The sequence below is a fragment of the Sesamum indicum genome, linkage group LG5, assembly GCF_000512975.1.
Source record: "Sesamum indicum cultivar Zhongzhi No. 13 linkage group LG5, S_indicum_v1.0, whole genome shotgun sequence".
Lineage (NCBI taxonomy): Eukaryota > Viridiplantae > Streptophyta > Magnoliopsida > Lamiales > Pedaliaceae > Sesamum > Sesamum indicum.
Genome location: NC_026149.1, coordinates 3,974,220 through 3,996,819, shown reverse-complemented (window position 1 = coordinate 3,996,819; position 22,600 = coordinate 3,974,220). Strand labels below are relative to the sequence as shown.

Below are 22,600 nucleotides of genomic sequence, written 5' to 3'. Positions count from 1 at the left end.
TTATCAATTTGGAGTTCTCAAGCCAATTGAAGTCCCTTCCAAAATCCCTGCAATTTCAACACTGTTGTTAGTCAAAGTGCCAATGAAGCTCATGAACTCTGCAATGAACTTACCTTGGCCGAACCATCAATATTAAGTTTAAAAAAACATAATGGGGGATGGGTCTATTTGATGTAATGCCGAGTCTTATCACTGCCAGGTGCTTTAGCAATTGAATGATGGTATTAGTAATCCGTGAGAAAACAGGAATTTATGTAGGATTACAAAAATGCAAGAAACTTCTCATTCACTTTCCTCCATCACTCCCTGAAACCCAACAAGATCTAATGGTAGAGTATGTCCGTAATAAGATTTTGAAATAGAAAATTCAAACTGATACTCAACTACAATGGGGGTAACACACACATTAACAACGACACAATGATAATAGCATTCTACCAAGGGTAGAAAGTTTAGGACCATCGAGAAACGATAAGTTGCAAGAAAATTAAAGAACTTCATAATGATACCAGCGTTCTGGTTGGAAGGCACATAGGAACCTCCACAAACAGAATTTCGCTCATCCATTTACAGAACTGCAGTAGGTAAGTCATTGTCATTTTCATACTCCCCAGTTGAAAAACTATGACACAAGCTATTTCCCATACAAGCGGGAACTACAGAGGGGACATAGTAAAAGGAACAGAAAACAAATGCAGTAACAGATGAAGAAAAGATAAAACTTAATCCCAGCCTGCAAAGCAGCACTGAGTTTCTATATTACTGGTAATACATAGGTGGCTGGCTTGTGGTGATGCTCGAAAATCCACCATCATATATTGCCTGAGTAGCAGTACCAAGACGCTGACCTTGTGGATATATAAGAGGTTGAGCACCAAGTTTACTCAAAGCAAGCTGCCTTCCATATGCAGCAAGATCAGCGGCTGACAAACCTGGCATATGAGCTGCGGCTGGTGGAGGTAAAGGGGCAGAACTGGTTCCTGGGGGAGTAGGCTTACTACCCCATGAGCACTACGGAATAAACATCTATTGGTTAGATCGGCCGTCGTAGTATAAAACAGAATATAAATTAGACATACATAATACGACAAAAGAGGTGCTAAAGAACATTGAAGAAATACAAACAAAATATGGAAAAACTTTGGTCCAAGTCACCTATAAATACAATGAGGATTAAGCCTCTTTAAACCACGGAATAATTAAACTTTGATAACACTCGCTTGGAACGAGAAATTGTCATTTGTATATAATATAGCATCAGCTTATTCGACTTGAGTAGGTCAATGATAAACCATCCTACCAGATACCAAGTTATAAACCACAGCACAAAAATACAACTCAGAAATACAAGGCACAACATGGCTATCATAGTTGCATCTTGAGTGATATATCACAACAAGCAGAAGTGAAAGTGCCTAGACTCAGTTTATCATATGTGATTGACAGGTATGCTGAAGGAGAGAACAATAGGTATCAGCTTTCTTTTGTAGGAGTCTGTCTTAGATATGCCGTGCGGCCCATGCCACAAAGCTGATATTTAGCTTAATCCAATCAGATTTACAGAGAAACAAGATATTGCTACTTAAATTGCACCTGTACCTTAATTGGTTTGCCAAAAAAGATTCGGGCATTTCCGATCTTGATGGCATGAGCTGCTTCAGCATGGCTGCTGTACCTTATGAAGCCAAATCCTTTGTCTCGTTGAATACGGACATCTTCAATTGTTCCAGCTCCAAGTGCATGGAAATGACGATGGAGATCAACTAATGTGACCTGCAATAATATAAGTGTGAACCATACGAACAAAACAGAGTCCTCAATCCTACCTCCCAACCCCTAATCCCGAAAGCATAACCTAATGGAGGGTAAAATATCGGAAGAAAAAGACCAGATAAGGCAAGAAAAATTATTATTGCTATATAGAAGAAAATATAGATTAAGAAATGCAAAGAATGAGTCATGCTGCTTAATGTCTACAACAGAAGCAAACTGCAGTTCTCTTTCTTAATAGAACAAAATATAATCTAATTGTAAGACATAAATGATACTGACAAGCATGCATCCATTAGTAGATGCCTAAATTTGTTTAACAATACAGAGCTGCTGGCAACTTCAAGCTGATTGTTTCCCAAAATAAAAACTTATACACCTCACTCTATTTTAATTGCAATAGTCCAGATTGTTGGTTTAATCGCATTTATGATGCAACAACTTATAAGATTAGGTTCAGTCTATACTAACTTCAGGGGCAAGATTGCCAACATAGACGGTAGTATACTGCGGATTATTTTCTGGACCATCTTCTTTCCTCTTTTCTTGACCATCCTCTGCAATACAATTTATGAGGAAAAGTCCATGACATATAGCAAAGTTACATATCTGCTGCAAATAGTGTATCACTAACTAAATACCATTAATCTTGCAGATGTTCAATCTCTTCATGTAAACAAATCACCTTCGTATTAGAAGACATTGAACAACATACAGAGCCAGATTTACAGCAAGGACAAGTGCAGTAGAAGAACAAACCTGATGATCCGTTTGTTAATTCCACAATGTTTTTTGAATCGGAACTCTGCTGGTCATCGCCTAAACCAGCACCTTTTGTAGCCCAATTGCAACGAATTTGCCTTGTTCCAAGCCACTTCCCTGTAATTTAAGAATCCATTAAAACCCAAAGCATCAACGGTACAGCTTGTAGTTGAATTTGGAAAAAAACATCACCCTCCAAGCTGCGGTCACTAAAAATGTAACCAAGCTGTATGAACCATTTACCAATGCAATAAACGAGCAAAGACTTTATAGATACACTATGAATATGCTAAACGAACTGCAATGAAAAAATTGTCAAAGAAGGCAGGACTATTTGTGATCCATGTTATACAGATTTGATATTTAAGTCTGCAGGCAAAGGTACAAAAATATTTATACTAGGTCACCAAAGTTCATCATAATGTTTTAAGTTCAATCTGCACTCAACAAAACCAACCTTCCATCACGTTCTTGTATTATTTGTCACAGAAAAACCATAACTCTTCCCCACTGTGAAAGTAAAAGTCTCGTATTCTCATGAAAGTGACAAATTGATATCATAACTGGAAAAGGTGGTCAACATTAATTATAAGCTTTTGAACAGGAATTTCAATGTCTAAGAGAAATTTTTTCATAAAAGTCTTTTTGGTTCAGCAATCACATAAAATCGACTTTTTTATTTCCTTTTATGGATAAGTAAACTTGATGAACAGAAACCATGCACATAATATTTTCTCCAGAAGAAGGCTTCTGCTCTCACCCTTACCATTGGAAACCAATAGAAATGAAAATAGAGAAAACAGAAAGAAATTAAGTATAGGGGAATAAGCAAGAGAGTGGATCAAGCACAATGTCCCAGCCTAATAACTGACATGACAAGAATAGAAGAAAGAAACAAAAAGTAGAAGTATTCTCACCATTCATATCATTAATTGCACTTTGAGCATCCTGAACAACACCCAAGGAAAACAATTACTGAATACCTTTACAAATTGAAAGGAAAAAATAAAACCAACATCTGCACACCAGCTTATTGCGGAAAGATACAAAACCGAAACCCCTGGAACGGCCAGTCTTCTGATCCCACATGACCCTTGCATCTCTGTAATAATACAAAGATGGATTTTGTGCAGTTCTCAGTATTACTATTTGGTCTGAAAGTCTTGGAACCTCAGCTCCAATGAAGAAATAATGAAATTGGACTTACGAGCAAGTAGGATACATAGAGAAGCATGCAAATAAGGTAGCATCCGTAACCTCTGGGCTAAGATCACCGACGAAAATGTTGAAATGTGCTGCACAGCCAGGTTTAGTTTGCATAGAATATCAAAACTTAAATCCACTAACTGTTGTGAAAGAGGAACAAGAATAGATTAAAAGAAATTCCAGATATATCTAAGTACTTGATGTGGCCTCCCTCTGAATACCAGCATATGCCCAGTTAACTTTTATAGGCTGTCCAAACCTGCAAACTACATATTAGACAAAATACAAAATACTTGAATACCAAAATTTCACCACAATTTCTACTCACAAATTCCTCCCATTAAGGGTCAAAATAGAAAGGGCAGCTGATTGACGATCAAAGTAGTCCACAAAACCATACGATGACTGCATTTCAAAGGAGGATACCATTCATTACAACCAGAAGCCAAATTTACTCACCAATTTAAGAAAGACTATTTTCCTTCAAAAGAATTAACAATAGAAATTCAAACATAAACTAATGAAATATTAAATCAATTGACTTAATGATTAAGAGGTAAACTTTGATAGAACCTATCATTTGCATTTCTCTGTTCCTTGCCAAATGATAACTTAATTTGGAGAGACTCAAATAGATGTCAGTTACATCCTATTAAAAGCTAAAAGAATGGAGCCAGTTTTTCCCACATCATATGGTAATTCAGTTACCATGAGAACCTCTCTAGGTGTTGTGGTGATTCCTGAGCATCATATATAGATGATACTTTTTAGCTGTGCTTCCTTGGTAACATAATTTACCATTCAACTTCAGTTAAGTTTTCTTTATCTAATTCTAATGTATATCAGAGCAAACATTAGAACTGAGGTGGTGTCAAAAAGAGACTAAGCATAGGAGTTAAAGGATCCAGGTAATATCAATCCATAGGGAAAAAGCAAAGAATTCTCCAAGCATTTAGGATAGGAACAACTAATTTCATAAACCAGCAAACCAAGAGACATTAAGGATCAAAACACACCTTGTCTTTTCGAATAAGCTTGCAACCTTCAAGAGGACCAGCACTAGAGAAAACCTCTTGAAGAAGAAGTTCTGTAACTTGTGGGTGAATATTGCCAACATAGCTGCAATGCATCAGATAAAGTTGTACATATTAAAACTTGACAAAGTATAAACTGACAAAATAACGCATGCAAATGATATCATGCATCCCGGACAATCAACTCAACTAGGAAAGTTCATGGTTTAGAAATGCATAGACAAACAATAATCTAAGTTAGAGATGAAAAGAAACAAAAGCCGAATAGGATAATATGCCTTTTTTTTTTCAGACGAAATGGTTGATCCGCATCCATATTATAAGGAACAGGTACCAATCTAGACTGTACAGGTATTTGATCTCTCATTACGTCTCTCAATAACCACCACAATAAACCATTAACTACTGTGGTTTCTGAATTAGATCATAACTATCTATATTGTCCGGAACTACAGAGGAGGTACAGTTGGATGTGGTGTCTCATTTTACCTCTCCATAACCTAGCATCAGAGTCAGAGACCGACCATCATTATTGCAGTAAATATTTGGAAGATATTTCAATATTTTTTCTACATATATTTTCAAAATTTGCTTTAGGGATCTATATCAAGCATGTCAACATAGTTTTACAGTGAAGATACCACAGACTCACAAAACAATCGAGACAACATTGTCAACAAACACTAAAAGAAGGTATTTATTTGGAAATGGAAAAGCAAAGTGGAATAAGTAAATGCATAAAGAAAGGTGAATGTTCACAAAGAACTCACACACTGCGGCAAGAACTTGAATCAAATCCAGGAGGCAAGTTTCCACTTAAGATAGGCTCTATCTGCATGTTTAATAATATTTTCGTAAGAATATAGATAAAAATACTATAATTGTCTTTCAAGAGACTGAAGTACAATATATAAGTTACTCTTGAAGACAGTCTCATGATAGATTCAATGCAACAGATGTTACTATTTATTATTGTCTAGCTTAAACCACCAAACCCATAGTGAGGTTCATTCAAAACCATAAATCCATAAACCAAAACAGTAATGAACTGGTTGCACAGCAAGTGAGAAGTTCGAACTCGAATAGAGTCTTAAATTGTGTATCTATAAACACCCAGTGACCCTACTGATTCAGTTAGGTAGTTGGACATGTACTCCTACGGCCAGTAAACTACGAGTATCAATAGTCTAATATCCCTTTCAGAAAGTCGACTCCAGCTAATGAAGTACCTTCCTCACGGTATTTTCTAATTTGACATTGTTTTGAGATCAACTCACAACTTGCTTAATCGGAAGTGAGAATAAGATTCAATTCCCCCATTGCATTAACAATAAAAGCACCAGCTACATTTAATGCATTTGACATGAACGGCACCAAATTCTTAAAATTCTATCCATTGAACGAATACTTCTACATGTAAGTAAAGAAGGAGTACCCACTACATCAATAAGTTCTCTAAGGAAGCATCTCCCTGAAGGGAAACGTGAGCCACTTCACCAAAGACAAAAACTACCTCAATAATGAACAACTTTCCACATATTTTAAGGCGAAAAATAGGTGCAACTCACCAAACTACGACAAAGCACTTTAAAACAATTAGGTCCGGCTCTTGTCGGAAACTGAAATTAGAAAAGTTATTGCAGCACGCAACTCATCAAAGCCAAGCCACAGACACATGAATAACCTTCAAAACTATTAAAACCAAAAAAAAAAAAAAAGAAGCAACTGCAGAGGAAAATAATTATACATGCAACTTCTTGGTTGAGAAACAAACCAAGATCAAAATCATTTCTTTTCATTCCCTATAGTCTCCGCCGGAATTGAACAAGTTCAGATGAAATGCAATAGTCAATCATTTCATCCACGCATTTTGATCAAACTCTATCAAGAATGAGCTCCAGTAGTTATGAGTTTAACTGCTCAAATTTACACTCTCCAAATTCATCTGCATTCCTTCAAGTGACTAAACAATGGGGAAAAAAGAAAACGCTAATGCCTGAAACAATTAATAAAACATAAATTTCGCAATGCGTAACAACCAAATTAACTAAAATATCCTTAAAAACAACAACCAAGGAACAAACACACAGAACACGTAACAAATTAAAGAATGAAAATAAAAGGAAAAATGAACCTGAGGAGGTGCTAGAAGACCCGGATGGTAAAGCGATTGCTGCATCAGTGCTTGCTGCTGCTTCAACCTCTGCTGCTGCATCATCTTCTTTTCCCGTACAACACAATGTTAACTATATGGATGCAAATGAAAATCGGAATTTTCAGACACAACAACGCATAATAGTAAAGGAATACAAAAAATAAATCAAAAACTGAAGGCAAAAAAAGGAAATAAACCCTCTAAGGAGGGAGGTTATGAAGAAGAAAGACCGCAAGCGAGCGAGCGAGAGAGAGAGAGAGTGGAGGGAGAGCAATCACTGTTGGGTGAAATTGCGCTCGCTTTCATCTTTTATTTTGAGCGGGTGTGTCCGTTTATGTTGCTGGGTCTATGCTATCGGGTTTCTGGACCGCACCCAGTACGAGGTTGTCCGGCTAAGCTTATTTAAAACATTCCTTAACTTTCTACATTTTATAAAATATTTTAAATTTTTATAAATATTTCATTTTATTTTGAAAATAAATTCTAAAGTATTTGAATAAATAAAATATCAAAAACTATAAAGTTATTTTTCATACTATAATAAAAATAAAAAAATAATCACACTATTAGGATTTAAAATTACATAAATAGATAATTTTGCTTTGAGAAAAACATTAATTAAATTAAGTATAAAAGTGAAATATTATCAAAATTTTGACTGTGCTTTGTTTATTGAATATTAAGATTAAAAAGCTTATAAGATCTAAAAATTTAATTTTATTTTAGAATTTTATAAACTTTTCAAAAAGTATTCCCATAGTTTTTAATGTATAAGTTTGATTTAGTATAAATTACACTAACACTTTTGAGATCAGATTTAATTAGGGTGAATAGCAATTTATCCTCATGTGATATTGAAAATGAGCACATTACCCTCCTATGAAAAAATTATAGCAATTTACCCCCTATACTTTTTAAAATGAAGCAATTTACCTCCTTATACAGGGAGGTAAATTGCTTCATTTTAAATGCATAGGGAGATAAAATGTTGTATTTTATAAAACAGAAGGAGGTAAATCGCTATTTATTTTTTCATAAGGGGGTAATTTGCTCATTTTCTATATCATAAAAGAATTACTTGTATTTTTTATGATTTAATTATATTAACACTTTTTTGTTTTTTACAAAATTATAACCGATGTCTGTATAATATACTTCAGGGATTTTTTGTATAAGTATTTTCTCCAATTAGGTATTTTAGGGGTTGTTGTACAATTTTTTTTTTTTTTTGGGTCATGAGATGTTTATGTAAAATGCAATTATAAATTTAAGAGGCGCACTTGTAATTTTGTAAATGATAGAAGAAATTTGTATAATTAAATATAATTTTAAGGGGTGTTGATATTATTTACTAATTTAATTGTTGAATGAGTTTACTTCCAAGAAGTTTCAATATAGTTATAATAATTTAATATTTATAGACATTTTATCATTTTTTTTAATTTATTGAATTGAACGAATTATTTAAATTTAATTTGTTTTCGTCGAGCATAACAAATAATTTTATTATAAAAAAATATAATTTTAGTCCTGTAATTTAGAAATTGGTATTTTATAATGCACGAATTAATTTTTGTAATTTAATATTTTTGCAATGTTAATCCTTTTTCGGTCAATTTATTTAAAAAATGTATGTGATTTTGCACAAGACTAATTAAATAACATAAATATAATAAAATTTAACATTATATATACATATCGAGGGTAGTTCATTATTAATTTTTCATAAGACGTGGACGGTGGATCTGTCCCGAAACTCCCAACAATGTGAATTTTCAGTGATGGGCTAGCCCAACACTGCAGCCCAACTAATTTTGGGCTGATTTGGATCTTAATATATTTGGTATTTTGTTGTGTTTATTGGGCCTGAAATTTAAATTAATCCTTCTCCATTTCATTTTTGGTGGTTGTCGAGACTTGAATAATACAGAAACGTGTTTCTTATCGTTTCTTTCTAAATGCTAAAAGCGTGATTTCTCTTTAAATGATCATTATTCACAAAGTCCTGCTACTTACATGAAAAGAATCCAAGATTGATTTTCTAAAATGATGTGATATGTGAAACGAGCAAATATCTTTTTATGAAAAAAGATTTAGTAAATTATTTTCCTATGTTACAAAAAGTGAAGCAAATTATCCTATCAATAGTTCAGATAGGGGGTAATTTGCTTCATTTTTCAAAATACAATGGGTTGTTATTTTTTTTTTTACGGGGGATTTTTTGCTCATTTCTCATATCACATGAAGGTAAATTCTTATTTATTTTGTGGGATGGGATTAATACACAATAAAACTAAGGATAAATGGTGATAGGATAAATTTATATTTTATTTACTTAGATCGATATAAGTCACGACTAAGGCAGGTAGAGATTATATTAAAAAAATTACTTTTCAACTTTTTATATTAAAAAATCATAAAATTTATAATTTCACCCTCGAATTTTTTTATTTATTTTTATATTTTATATTAATAAAATTGAGGATCATTGAATTTGAATGTAAAGTTGGGATAGACTGCACGTTGCATCTCAATAGGAAACGTCCATTTTTCACCCATAAATGAAATCATGGATTTTAGCAAAAAGACAAGACAATGGTCTCGTGATCTCCACCAAATAAATTAATGAAACAATTATGATGACCGTAAAAGCGCTAGAACGTGGATCTCACTTTTAACACTATTTAAGAGTGAAAGCGGCATGTGAAAGTAAAATTGTTAAAACAATGTTTTTGTTTTTATTAAAGTTAAGCAATTTCCGACTTATTTTAAAATATTCACAAACTCTTTTAATATTTAGAAATAATTACACTTTTTTTTTTTTACTTAAAGTTTGGTATAATTAGACGTAAACCTCCTATAGTTTAAAAAATTACATTTAGCACCCTTGAGGTTTACTTCCGTCAAACAAATAAGTCCCTCCATTAGTTTAATTCAGCGAATTTGTTGATATTAACAAAAAAAAAATTAAAAAGAAACTTAGATTTACCCCGATTAACTTATTATTGACTTATAATAGATTAAATAAATCTTTTTATTATAAATTATCCTCGTACATCTTCACGTATTAATGCGTGTGATGAGAAATATTTTCACAGTTACAGGGGTAGTTTAGTTCAAAAAAAATTAACCTACAATATGTTAGTTTTAAGTCAATCAATGCTAATATCAATTTTTATTCAGTTTTTTTTTGTTCATATTAGCAAATTCAGTGAATTTTAACTAACGATGAGACTTATTTGTTAGATGGATGCAAACATCAGAGGTGCTAGATGTAATTTTTCAAATTACAGGAAGTCTACATGTAATTACACCAAATCTCAGGAAAGAGGAGTGTAATTATCCCTAATATTTATCATATCAATTACAAAATTAAAATTTCTAATATTTTATAAGTTCTATAATTTTATTTTAATATTTCACTTTCAGAGATTTATAAATTATGAAAATAAAATATAAAACGTATGTGTTTGTAAAATATTCTCAAATACTTAATTATATTTTGATGAATGTAGCCTAAGTATGTAAAAATAATCAATACTGAACAATAAATCTTACAATAATAGTAGTTATGCATAAAGAAACTTTAAGATATTAATAATACGTGCCATTCTACTCTAAAAATATCGATTTAAATCATAATTACTACTAAAAAAACAATCTTTTAATTGCTACTGCAGTCTAATCTGAATATAAGGTGGATCAAATCCATCTTTTATAATTAAATTCTGAATTTACTATCGTAAACAGGTTCATATTTAAATCGACATAAGCACATAAGCCATCTCATAAAGTGCCATCCAATGTATTTATTTCTTTCATAAAATAATCATATCTTTTAACTAATCGATTTTACGATAAAGTTTTATTCATGCACATTTAAAGTTAATATATATTATCGATTTTGATCAATTGTATATTTTATATTTTTTCTTTAAATTATATATCAATTACACTGTAAATATATTATATTTATTATATAATTAATTCAGATTCTATTAAATTCAATATGAATTAAAATTACAGGAGAATTGGGGGGGGGGGGGGGGGGGGGAATGGGTCAAAGGTGGAGAGCCGGACGTATATAAAGAAAAGATTTGTAGTGGACAATACATGTGATGCCTATAAAATAACATATACAAGAAAGTAATGATATTGGGTATAAAAGAAGGAGACGTGAACAACGTGACATAATTATATGTACACCAACGTACGAGTCTATATTTATGTTTAATTATAATGACATTTTCCTACCTTGGACTTCCCGCTTCTTTATAATGCCTTTTCTTCCTTAATTAATTTTTGGGATAATTAAAATTATGTTTCTAACTTATGATTCATAATGTTTATATAAATTATTTTTATTTTTTTTTTTAAAAATATACATACACTCATTAAAAATATCAACATCATTTATACAAATTATCGTTGCTTCTTAAAAAATTATACATTCATCACCCAACAACGTCAAGATCATTACACAAACTATTATCTATTTTTTGACTATCAGAATGGTTTATGTAATTAAGTAAAAAGTATAAATAATTTATGTAAATATACCATAAATGAGAGTGTAAATTGTAATTGTCCCATAATTCTTTTGGGCCAGACATTGCTTTCTTTCTAATTTCCATGCCACGTGATTAATAATTAATTAATTAATTAAATGCCCTCAAATAGTTTTTAAAGAATCAAAATTGCCCCTTCCTTAATTTATTTCTTGTGTTTGATAATCAATAGTTCAACCTTCCTACAAGATTCTTTATCATACATAGAATATAATATAATAAAGAAAAAAAATTATATACGACAAGTGTTATAATTGTTATAATTTCTTCTCCGAACTTTATTGCATTATTTGACGTAGTATGTGGAAACGAGAGTGTATGCATTTCCAAATTCTCCCGTATAGTATTACAAGTGAGGATATCAAAGTCGTCAAGTGCACTTTACACGATATATGAAGTTGTATGTGGAATTCAAATTATTTGCATATTTTATTTTTTGTGTTCAACACTGTACTTGGAATAAAGCTATCGAAATTCTTTATTTGAAAGGTTTACGATGTTGATAGTACCTTGATTTGAAACAACTGGATTAACCTAAAACTAAAAGTTCGTTAAGCTTCTTGAGAAGACCCTCCTACTAAAACCCTTTGATATTTATGTCGGATGGCGTTCTACAATAAATCGGATGTAATTAAAGACCTACATCTCAAGATCATAAATGCATATCTGTAATACTTTCATAATCGACAATTCATAAATCAGGTCATTTGGTCGGACAAAGGACACCGATCTTTATTCATATCTAAATAGTGAATCTTTTAAAGGACATTTATAGATTAATCCATATTTAAATACAAAGTTCCCTCGTCTGGGACACTGTGTGGGAATAAATCCATGTATCATTCGCAAGTCCTTTTGTTCAAGGGACTTATGATATATATACGATTGATGGAGATATATCTGAAACATTGCACTATAAAGATTAAAGTACTCTCCAAAAAGACAAAATATATAGTCAGGTCTAGGATCCGCGTATTTTTCGCTCAGGTTAGGTCGGGTCGTGTCCAATCCAACCGGGCCTGGGACTCGAAACCAGGGTAGTTCAATGACTTTGTACTTGGGAGCTCGTGATGATGACACATGGGCTTGTACAAGTATGATCATTAATTTACAAACTGACTTAAGTATCGAATATGCTTTTTAATTGAGGACTACCCAACGAACCTAACTATCTTCTTTCTTCTCAAGTCCCCGAAACACCCGACTCGGGGCAAGCTATCTAAATCTCCAACCCGAATCAACTATTGTAAGAAATAGAAACGAATGACTTTAATAATATATTTTTTTGAAGTAAGAGCGATGAACTATTATTAATTGAAATAAATAAATTACAATTACAATCATTCCCGTCGACATCAACATCTAACAAAAACAATTACAATAATTATATCATACTCAGCAACACCTACTATTACAGTAGACAACAACTTCTACTATGCGGTAAACAATAACTACTACTATGCAGTATAAAACATTCCACTCACATGGCAGTATTAGAACTCACGACCTCTAAAATCACACGACTTCAATTTTACTAACTAAATTAGACATCATTTGATAATTCTAATAAAATATAAATCAAAAAAGATTTTACTCTTAACTACAAGAAGAATTTTCAAAAACAAACTCCATCAAAGCTAATATAAACATGGGAAAAAATATTCAATTAAAATGAAGAAACAACGCCACATCTAAATTAGGTATAGAGCATGTGTGATTGAAATTGAATAGTACATGAATCTCGTGACTTCTTACACACTTGCTTTTCCTATTTTAGTTTTCAAAACCGCGTGCTTTGTCGGCATTATTTGGTGGGTGGTGGAAAATATATTTATATTATTATTCAAACCATAAAATAATAAATAAAAAGGGGGAGGAAAAAAGAAAATTCTAGAAGTTGGTCGCGTTAGTGTGGTTATCTTTGAAAAAAAAGTCTCAAAATTTCACCAACTATTTGGAATAATAAATTGGGATTTGGGACCACGATTTTTTAATGTCTAATTTATTTAAATATTAATTTACATGGAATATTACTTGAAATTCGTAAACACTCTAAAGTCCTCAATTTTTTTTTATTAATTATAAAAATACATTAGAATACGTATTTTTATTCGAGTCGAATCTAAATCTATATAAGACTAACCATCTAATTACTTATATATTTATGGTTCACATGAAACCATACAACTATAAATTGGTACATATTAATCCTATATAGTACAGTTTCGCAACATACTTCATAGGCTTAATGTAATTTACTCTCTTGTGATATTACAAATGAACAAATTACTCATTATAATTAAAAAAATAGTAATTTATCATCCTATATTTTTTAAAATAAAATAATTTTATCTCCATATCTAAGAAGTTAAATTATTTTATTTTAAAAAACACAAAGGGGAGGAGAAATTGTTGCATTTTAAAAAAACACAAAAAAGTAAATTGCTATTTTTTTTTTTTATATGCAGGTAATGTGTTCATTTACGATACCGCAAAATGGTTACTTGCATTTTTTCCGTACTTCATTATTACAACCTTACTAATATTTTTTTTATACGACTTTTCTTACTTAAATATAAAAGAATTATAATTTAATCCTTGTGGATATCATGTATATAATAATTCTGATGTAATGGGATCTAACAAAATTTAATATATATATATATATGTGTGTATTTGTATATATACATATTTATATTTCATTTCCAACTCTCCCCGACAATATTCTATCTTGTTAATTACAAAATATTTATAAACATGGATAAATAATAAATGAAAAGAATGAGTGGTTGGATGATATTTTGCAGTATATCCGACATTGGCCATCATATTATCGTAAAAGAGGTACTAAGTCCATTGATGCCTTACCTTAAAATTCTGAAAAAAGGGGCCTATGCTAGAATCCCAGGACGTTTCATGCATATCTTTTTTAGATTAATTTTAATTACATAAATACTTTTCGTTGTTTATAAAATTATAAATATATTTTTCGATGGGATGTCAATATAATTAATTTTAAGAAATGTTCGTGTAGATTTTACTTCTAAAACAGTATTCATTCTTTGATAATTGATTGTTGTCTTTTAAATCCCAACATCAAACCTATACTATTTATTCTAAAATATTTTAAATTATCTCAAAACACAAAAATTCAAACTTTTCCTCTATCTGCAACAAACATTTATTTATCTTTATTTTTTTTGTCTCTAAAATATCAAAACAAAACACTCAAAATATTTGGTTATAAACCAAGGAACAAAGGTAACTTTTTTATTCCATATGGCTAATCCCTTAAAATTGATTTGAGATCTCATTTTGTAAATTCAAACAATATGATAATTTTTCTAAAGAGAACTGTATATTTCTACTGTCTCAATGTTACCAAAATCATTTCATCGGATTGAATTTTTTATTGCAACATGTGACGTGTATAAAAATTTTTCTTAAGTAATTATATGGACAGATATTTATTAAATACAATACAAATTATAATAGAATTTGAAACAAAAAATTGAGCCGACGTTGGACTAACCAAATAGATTATGATAAGATTTAAGTACATAACAAAACTTCCATGGCTAGCAAATTAGTAAAACTCAAATTGTGCCAAAAATTTAATTTATTTATATTTTATTTTAGAAATCAATATTATTCTATCAAAATCGAAAAAAGAATTCCAAGTCCAAGAAGCAATAATACCCTGCACCAGCATGTGAATCAAAGACAAAAAACATATGGACCAACATAATTTCCTATCATCACACATATATTTTCTATTTTATTACATACCCATAAATCAAATTATTAAAAAAGAAGAAGCGAAGAATCAAGAATTGATGACAAGTCTGTTAGATTCGAGCTGACTAAGGTAGTAATAACAAAGCCCAAATGCCTTCTAAGATCAAAGTTAATAATCACGATCATGAACATTGATGATGTACTGATTAATAATTAATGACGGAAAAAATACACCTTTCACTACTAATAAGAACTAAATTGAGATGATTAATGACGCTGGATTTGGACTGGGAACTGAGGGGCCAATCCCAGCCATGTCTCCGCCGTCTTGGGAGGCGCCGTCGCCGGTTTGCTGGTTTGGTAAGGCGCGTTTGCTGTGATTCTATCTTTTCTCTTCTCCAGGAACCGGGCCAGTGATTTCTGCCTCATGATCGGTAAATCTGCGGCACGAAATGTTGACCACATCAGAAAACTATGAAAATTGACGTAGAAATCTTATCTCAGCAGTTTCGATGTTATGCGGACTTACCGGAGCCAAGAGGCGGCTGAGGAGGGCGGCGAGCGCACTCCTGGATTCCACAAGCGGGGGCGATATTAGGGGTGCTGGTGGCGGATTCTGCCGGACTCTGGGCAGCGAGCGGCGGAGCAAAGGCGGCGGGGTGGAGGTTCGTGGCGGCGCTGCACTTGCTGGCTAACGTCATGATTTCCTTCGCCTTATTGGCCGGGAAGTCGTTGAACACTATCACTTGACCGCCGTAGAATATCGTCATCTGCGCAGTCTCCGCCTCGGTCATCGGGGTTTTTTCCCCGGCGACGGCGAGCTGGGGTAGTTTATTCAGCTGCACGTTGAGGTTTCCGGCGCCGGCGCCGGCGCTATGCCCTGATTTCTCAATCATGGGCAACAAATTCATAGTCCCTGTTCCAAAAAATTAACCATCAAAATTGGAAAGCAAATCCAGCAACTGAGAGAGAATCAATCATCAAAAAAACCCCACCGGAAAAGGAAAGAAAAATCAGAGAATCTCATAAACCAACCAAACACACCTTTAGGTTGATCAGCCAAGTTGGGAGTCAAGCCAAGACTGAGATCTCCAAAGCTGCCCTTCACCTTTAAGTACTGACTCAAAAGACTACACGTCTGCGAGAAGCTAGACCTCCCCCTGCCGGAATCCATCTTTTCCAAGGAACCCATCTGAAATCCGGCGACGGCAACGAACAAGAATCAATTATGAACAGATAAGAGGGCGAGAGATAGATGATTGTAAGGCAGGCGTTGTTTGATTGTTTGGATTGGAAAAGAAAGGAATGAAGTGGTGGGCTTAAATATTCGGAGCTTGTCCGGCGCAAGGAGAAAAAGGGCACGAGGAATATGTGGTGATATTAAAAGAGGGGGTGGGGCCGAGGAGAGAGGAGGAGACCGACGAACTGAACTGCTCCTTGCAGCTGTCAAAGGACACTGCGTTAGTGCAGGATTAATGTTATTTAATGTTGTTTATGAGGATTTTAAGGAAAAAATTTAAACACGTGCTCTTTTGGGCCCTCAGAATCGGTGTACGTTTCGTGTTTGCTTTTTTGCAGCCGGTAGGGCGTCCTACTCCTTCCCGTTAACGCCGTTTGCGCCTCTCGATTCCCGTTATTCTCTTTTTATTTGATTTGAATTGAATTTTTCCTTCCCAATCTTGTTCTATCTTTTAGGGATAATTACACAATCCTCACATGAGATTCAATGTAATTATATATTGATTTCATGTTGTTTTTATTTTATAACTAGATTTATTCGTTAGTTAAAATTCAATAAATTTATTGAAAAAAATCGAATAAAAATCTATATTTACCCCTTATTGACTTATTATTAATTTTTATTGCAGGTCAAACAAATTTTATTTCTGATCAAACTGCCCTTATAAGGGTAAAGATGTATAAAAGTAGTTTGGTCAGAAAATAATTTATTTGACCTGCAATAAGTCAATAATGAGTAAATATGAATTTTTATCAGCAAATTCAACGAATAGATCTGTTTGTAATTTTTCAACCTACAATGAGTCCACATCTAATTACTCCGAATCTTAGCGGAAGATGGTGTAATTATGAACATGAAATCTTCTTTTAAATAATATAAATGATGTAATTACGTACAGGATGCCAGAATACAATGAGATTTAAAATGATTATAATTACCCCAAATCTTAGGGGAATACGGTATAATTATCATTATCTTTAATTTCAGTTGCTATATGCACATTATGAATATGAAATCTTCTTTTACATAACATAAATGTCGTAATCTATGTACAGGATGGCAGAATGCAATGAAATTTGAAATGATTATAATTATCCCGAAATTAAAAAAAAAAGACAGTGTAATTATCCCTATCTTTTATTCCAATTTGCTATATGCATAACAGACATGACGTAATTTGTGTACATGATGTTAGAATACAATGAGATTTTAAATGAGAATTTTAATCTGTTCGTTTTGTGAATTTCACTTTTTTCTTAAGAATATGGATATGTAGGAAAGTTGTTGATACGGATGGTCGAAACACACTCGATGAATATGTATATTTTAAATTTTTATTAAAGTTATTTGATTAAATTAAAATACATTTGATGGGTGTATATTTTAAGTTTTATTATATATTTTTTAATTAAATGCAAGAAAAACAAAGATAAAGTAAATGATTGATTAGAATTGATGAAATAAATTAATTTTAAATATGCTAAGATAAAAGATTTTGGACAAAGTCAATGGACTAAGCTAATGGTTTATTTTGTTGTGAAATACACATAATTTGAGGGTACGTTGCAACGGACTCCCTTAAAATTTATCATAATTATAAATACTTTTTATTATTTAAAAAATTACAAATATCTCTCTGAAATTGTAATTACTTTAACAAATACCCTCTCGTGACATCTCATTGTGGGGTACTTGTTAGAAAATTTATAATTTTAAGAGATTATTTGTAATTTTTCAAACAATAATTTTTTTTTATATATAATTAAGACAAATCTCAAAAGAGCCCCTTATAAATTATCACAATTATCACAATCAATCGCATCGAATTTTCTGTTATAAATCCCGCTCCATTCAATATACACATATCACGAGTCTAAAAATTATATCATGTATTTTATTTTTTTTAAAAAATTATATACGTGACATGTGTACGTTGAATAGAACATAGATGTAACAGAGTTTGCAATAAAAAATCACTCTGTAGTCTATACATTATATCAGTAGAGCAATTTGAACAAACAATTCTGGGACGCAAAATGACCCGTTCACACCAAAAAGAGCTAATAATATTAAACCTGCATCTCGAAAATAGGGGTAATTTCTTGTGTTGTTTGGCTGCCTTTCTACTAATATTTTTGGGATTAAATTCTATCTATGCTTTGTTCAAAGTTACAATATATAGCTTTTAATCCCATATCAATTATTAATAATTTTAATTTAATTATTCATTATGCCCATTAAATAGTTTTTTAATACTTTTATTAATTTTAAGAATGTGGCTAATTTTAGAATTTTAAATTTGTATAATGAAAATATTATAATAACATGTTGGTTGCTTTAGAAATATCGATATATTTTTTTATAAGTATTTTATTCATTTGAAGAATAAAATAGTCATTTTTACAACTATACTCTTAAATAACCCTATTAATACGCAAGAAGCTTTGACTAATCAACAACTACACTTCCCCATCACTTGGTCTGAAACATGGAAACCATGTTTATCTAAATAGTCAAAACATTACACATTGAGCACACGTGGGCCCGCTATACCATATTTGATATTAATAATTATAATATTTTTTAAAAAAATAATAATTTATCGATTTTACTGGAGAAAAAAAAAAAAAAAAAAACATATGTTGATGTGAGGTGGGAGATCTTTATTTTACATCACTGTTTCAAAGGCAAATTTGATTACTCCACTCCTAGTTAACAAAAAACACTTTTTGGTATTCAATTTTAATGCGGGACGTAAACAAATCGAGTCGAGTTATTATTCATGTTCATTTGAATTATTATTGAAATTGAAGAAGTTAAACTTAGAGGGTGTTTGGTAAGTTTGTTTAAAAGATTTTATAAACTCGTATATTTTATAAGATTTCAGATCTTATTTTATAAATTAGAGGGTGTTTGGATGAGCTTATAAACTCTCTAAAACGTCTTATAAGATGCTTGAGATATTTGGATAAAATAAGATTATGAAACTTGTAAGATGTTCGTAATTTGTAAATTTGTAATTAGTATTCGGGACGATGGATTTTGACTTGACTGAAGGATTTGGAGAAACGATACAAATGCCTCAATTCGAAAAGAATTTAAAAAATCTTTCAATATTTAATAAAATATAATTCAAAATTAAACTGGAAAGATTTGAAATCCTTTAAATTTTGAATTATCCAAACCAATTCAAAAAATCTAAAATCCGTAGCTTCAAATCCTTCAATCCAGATGCAATCGGGAGGATTTGTTAATAATCTCTTTATTTTTTTTAAATAGAGTTTATAAGTTCATTACATCTTATATTTCGAGCTTACAAGTCTTTTTTTCTTAAAAAAACTTATAAAATATTTCGTAGCATTTTATAAACTTTCAAACATCTTCTAAGATGTCATGAGGAGCTTATAAGCAGAGTCAAACACCCTCTGAGTTTGATATCAATCTAGTCGAGCTTTAATTGAATTTGAACACAAATTTAGCTCGAGTAAGCACACATTTCAAGCATTTTTCCACTAATTAACTTGAGTACGACCCGAATTAAAAAATTTATCAAACTGAATTTCAATCAAACATCGAACAATTTAATTTATTTTTGAACCCTAATTCCAATAACTTAAGATTATAATAAAGAAAAAAGAAAGAGGTTAGCTGAGTCACGATTCTTCATTGGCTGCTTCAACCTACACTTTGAACTAGTTGAAGTCTACTTCCCTCCCTAAAATTAAATAATCTCAAGTCAAAGACTATGATGTTTATAGATAAATTTATATTTATGATAGATCATCATAAAGACCTTAGTCGGATAATTACAACCACCAAATACCAACTTGATTTTTAATCACTAAATTAACATTTAATAGCATTGCGTATATTTGTCAAAGAAAGACTATGTTCATTGCACACTTGTTTCCCTCTATGAGACATAAATAATATTTTACTTATCTATATGCACAAGTTGAATTAAATTTTACTCCCATGATTATAAATATTAAAAGCTGTTTTTTGCTCTTGAAATGATGTAATTAGTCTTTGTTTTAATTATATTTCCACACCTTGATCTGTGATTTGTTTACAAAAATATCCACCCACTGAAACATTAATATTATCTACACAAATTATCATTATATTTTAAGAAATTATACATACATCCCAAGAATATTAGCATCATTACGCAAACTACTCTTACTTTTTGAGTGTCAGGATGGTTTGTATAAAGAACTTATAGGTTAGAAGATGTAAATGTAATTATTCATTTAAATTAAAGTATTCTTTGTTTATTCAAAAATCACACTTAACGTATTTTTTGTAGGCTATATTAATTGGTGGAGTCGGATTTGAAATTAATTAACGTTCAACAAAATATAGCTCAAATTTAGAGTTGAAAATTTTGAAATAATTTGAATTAGAATTATCCGACAAGTTTGTTTTTATACAAAAGATTCAAAATTCATGATTTTGAATCCATCAGTTCAAGTATAGTCCTAGACCTTGCAGAGTAGAGTTATAGTCTTAGTATATTTTCTTTTATAAAAAAATATCGGCCTGATCTTAAGCCTTGACTCACCCTTCGTGGACGAACCTTGCCAAGGAATCCTTGAGTTTTCAGGGCATTGGATTCTTATCAATATTTGCGTTACTCAAGCCAGCATTCTTGCTTTCGCATCGTCCATCGTTGTTTGCATAGGGACTTCCCTTTAAGGTGGAATGCTTCCCTACAGATGTATTTTTGCATCCGATAGGCTTCGATAAATTGCTTAGCCACTTTCATCTTTGGCACAAGAGCGCTCAATCAGTAAACTATTACACACTATTTGAAGGGTGGTTGCTTCTAGGCAAACCTCTAGGTTGTCTTTGCACTTCTACTTCCTTTAACACTAATCGATCGTTTAGGGGTGGTAGCCGGTGATCCAGATTGTTTCTCTCTCGACGATGGAACTTATTTCCAATTGCCTCACTAGCCAAAACAATGCTCTAATTCTAGATGCCTAGTGGCTTGTAGTGCCTCCATGCATTTCGTGGAGAACCAACTACCTCTCACCACAACCCATCCGCCAATTCTTCAACATTAGTCGATTTAGACCTCCACTTAGTTTCACCGAAGCTGCATCCTAATCATGGACAAATCACTCATGTTCGAGTCCATAAGCAGTCGAATTTTTTGCAATATTTTTTTTTATTAATATACACTCTAATTTAAAGTATTGATTTAAAAAATGCTAACTCACAAGTTTTGAAAGGGCGTAAGCACGAATTGCTGTGAGTTTTCTATTATATTATGGTGTTAGATACTAACGTCACATGAATAAATAACTTATATATTTTTTTTTAAATTATAAAATATAGTAGTAGTTAAATTATAATTTAGAAGTGAGACAACATGTTTACATACATTGGTATTATATATATATAATAATTAAATTGAATAGAAGATCTGAATATGTAAGATATTTTTCCCTGGACTTATGGCGGTAATGACGAAATTGACAAATTAATTTCTCTAAGAAAATAAAGGGTTATCGACGGCGTTAGAAACGGCGGCAGTAGGTGAATTAGAAGTTCTAGTAGGCCAAACAAGGGGGTGAGGTGAGGCCCACGCACGTTGTTAATCTTGTTTAGCCCAACTTAGTAAACGGCAGGTGCACGTTCTGCTACCAACAAGGAATCAACACGTGGCCAGATTTCCGTGTGAGCCTCGCACATGCTGTGCTATTGGATCATTCTCCCTCATCCTATTTCCCTTGTGACGGTGACGTAGAGACAGGGGAACAAATTAATAATATATCTTAACCGGAAAGAAAAATATTTTAATAATTTCCTTTTTTTTTGTTATTATTCTTTTCATGGATTATTGATTTTTAGAATAATTACATTTGCACCTCCTCATTTTTTTTATAATTACAGAAACTACATTGATAATTAAAAAGCAGAAATAATTTGTGTAATGATGTTTACGTATTTAGAAGTGTATGTATACTTTTTCAAAAAATACGAGTGATTTATATTAAATAATATCGATATTTTTTATGAGTGTATACGTAATTATCCAAAAGACATAATTTTTTTGTGTAAATAGACTATAGGTTAGGGAATATCAATGTAATTATCCCATGATTATTATTTCGTTGTT

The 22,600-nt window shown here is 31.7% G+C and overlaps 2 protein-coding genes across 4 annotated transcripts; both read right to left on the bottom strand.

Annotated features, from left to right (window-relative positions):
- LOC105161947 (oligouridylate-binding protein 1-like) lies at positions 375–7,298 on the bottom strand. 3 transcript variants are annotated; one of them, XM_011079827.2, is made up of 13 exons: positions 7,125–7,286; positions 6,907–7,018; positions 5,543–5,604; positions 4,755–4,857; positions 4,067–4,143; positions 3,936–3,997; positions 3,740–3,827; positions 3,559–3,634; positions 3,450–3,480; positions 2,530–2,649; positions 2,242–2,327; positions 1,600–1,773; positions 376–1,011 (listed from the first exon to the last, which is right to left on the bottom strand). In XM_011079827.2, exons 2-13 carry the CDS (start codon positions 6,988–6,990, stop codon positions 760–762), a joined length of 1,215 nt encoding a protein of 404 aa, XP_011078129.1. In that variant the 5' UTR covers positions 6,991–7,018; positions 7,125–7,286; the 3' UTR covers positions 376–759. The 3 variants fall into 3 exon arrangements, with proteins under 3 accessions (XP_020549573.1, XP_011078129.1, XP_011078128.1); XM_011079826.2 differs by having other exon boundaries at positions 377–1,011; positions 7,158–7,298; XM_020693914.1 differs by lacking the exon at positions 7,125–7,286 and having other exon boundaries at positions 375–1,011; positions 6,907–7,013.
- LOC105161945 (protein TIFY 10a-like) lies at positions 15,209–16,645 on the bottom strand. The gene is made up of 3 exons (XM_011079823.2): positions 16,278–16,645; positions 15,763–16,149; positions 15,209–15,673 (listed from the first exon to the last, which is right to left on the bottom strand). Exons 1-3 carry the CDS (start codon positions 16,423–16,425, stop codon positions 15,501–15,503), a joined length of 708 nt encoding a protein of 235 aa, XP_011078125.1. The 5' UTR covers positions 16,426–16,645; the 3' UTR covers positions 15,209–15,500.

Coding starts and splice junctions, on each gene's coding strand:
- LOC105161947 (XM_011079826.2), bottom strand. CDS start 6,990: ATGATGCAGCAGCAGAGGTTGAAGCAGCAGCAAGCACTGATGCAGCAA. Junction 2,650..3,449: donor TGCAATTAATGATATGAATG/GTGAGAATACTT, acceptor CTTAAATTACAG/GGAAGTGGCTTGGAACAAGG. Junction 2,328..2,529: donor ATTAACAAACGGATCATCAG/GTTTGTTCTTCT, acceptor ATTGTATTGCAG/AGGATGGTCAAGAAAAGAGG.
- LOC105161945 (XM_011079823.2), bottom strand. CDS start 16,425: ATGGGTTCCTTGGAAAAGATGGATTCCGGCAGGGGGAGGTCTAGCTTC. Junction 16,150..16,277: donor CTTGGCTGATCAACCTAAAG/GTGTGTTTGGTT, acceptor TTTTTGGAACAG/GGACTATGAATTTGTTGCCC. Junction 15,674..15,762: donor TCAGCCGCCTCTTGGCTCCG/GTAAGTCCGCAT, acceptor TTCGTGCCGCAG/ATTTACCGATCATGAGGCAG.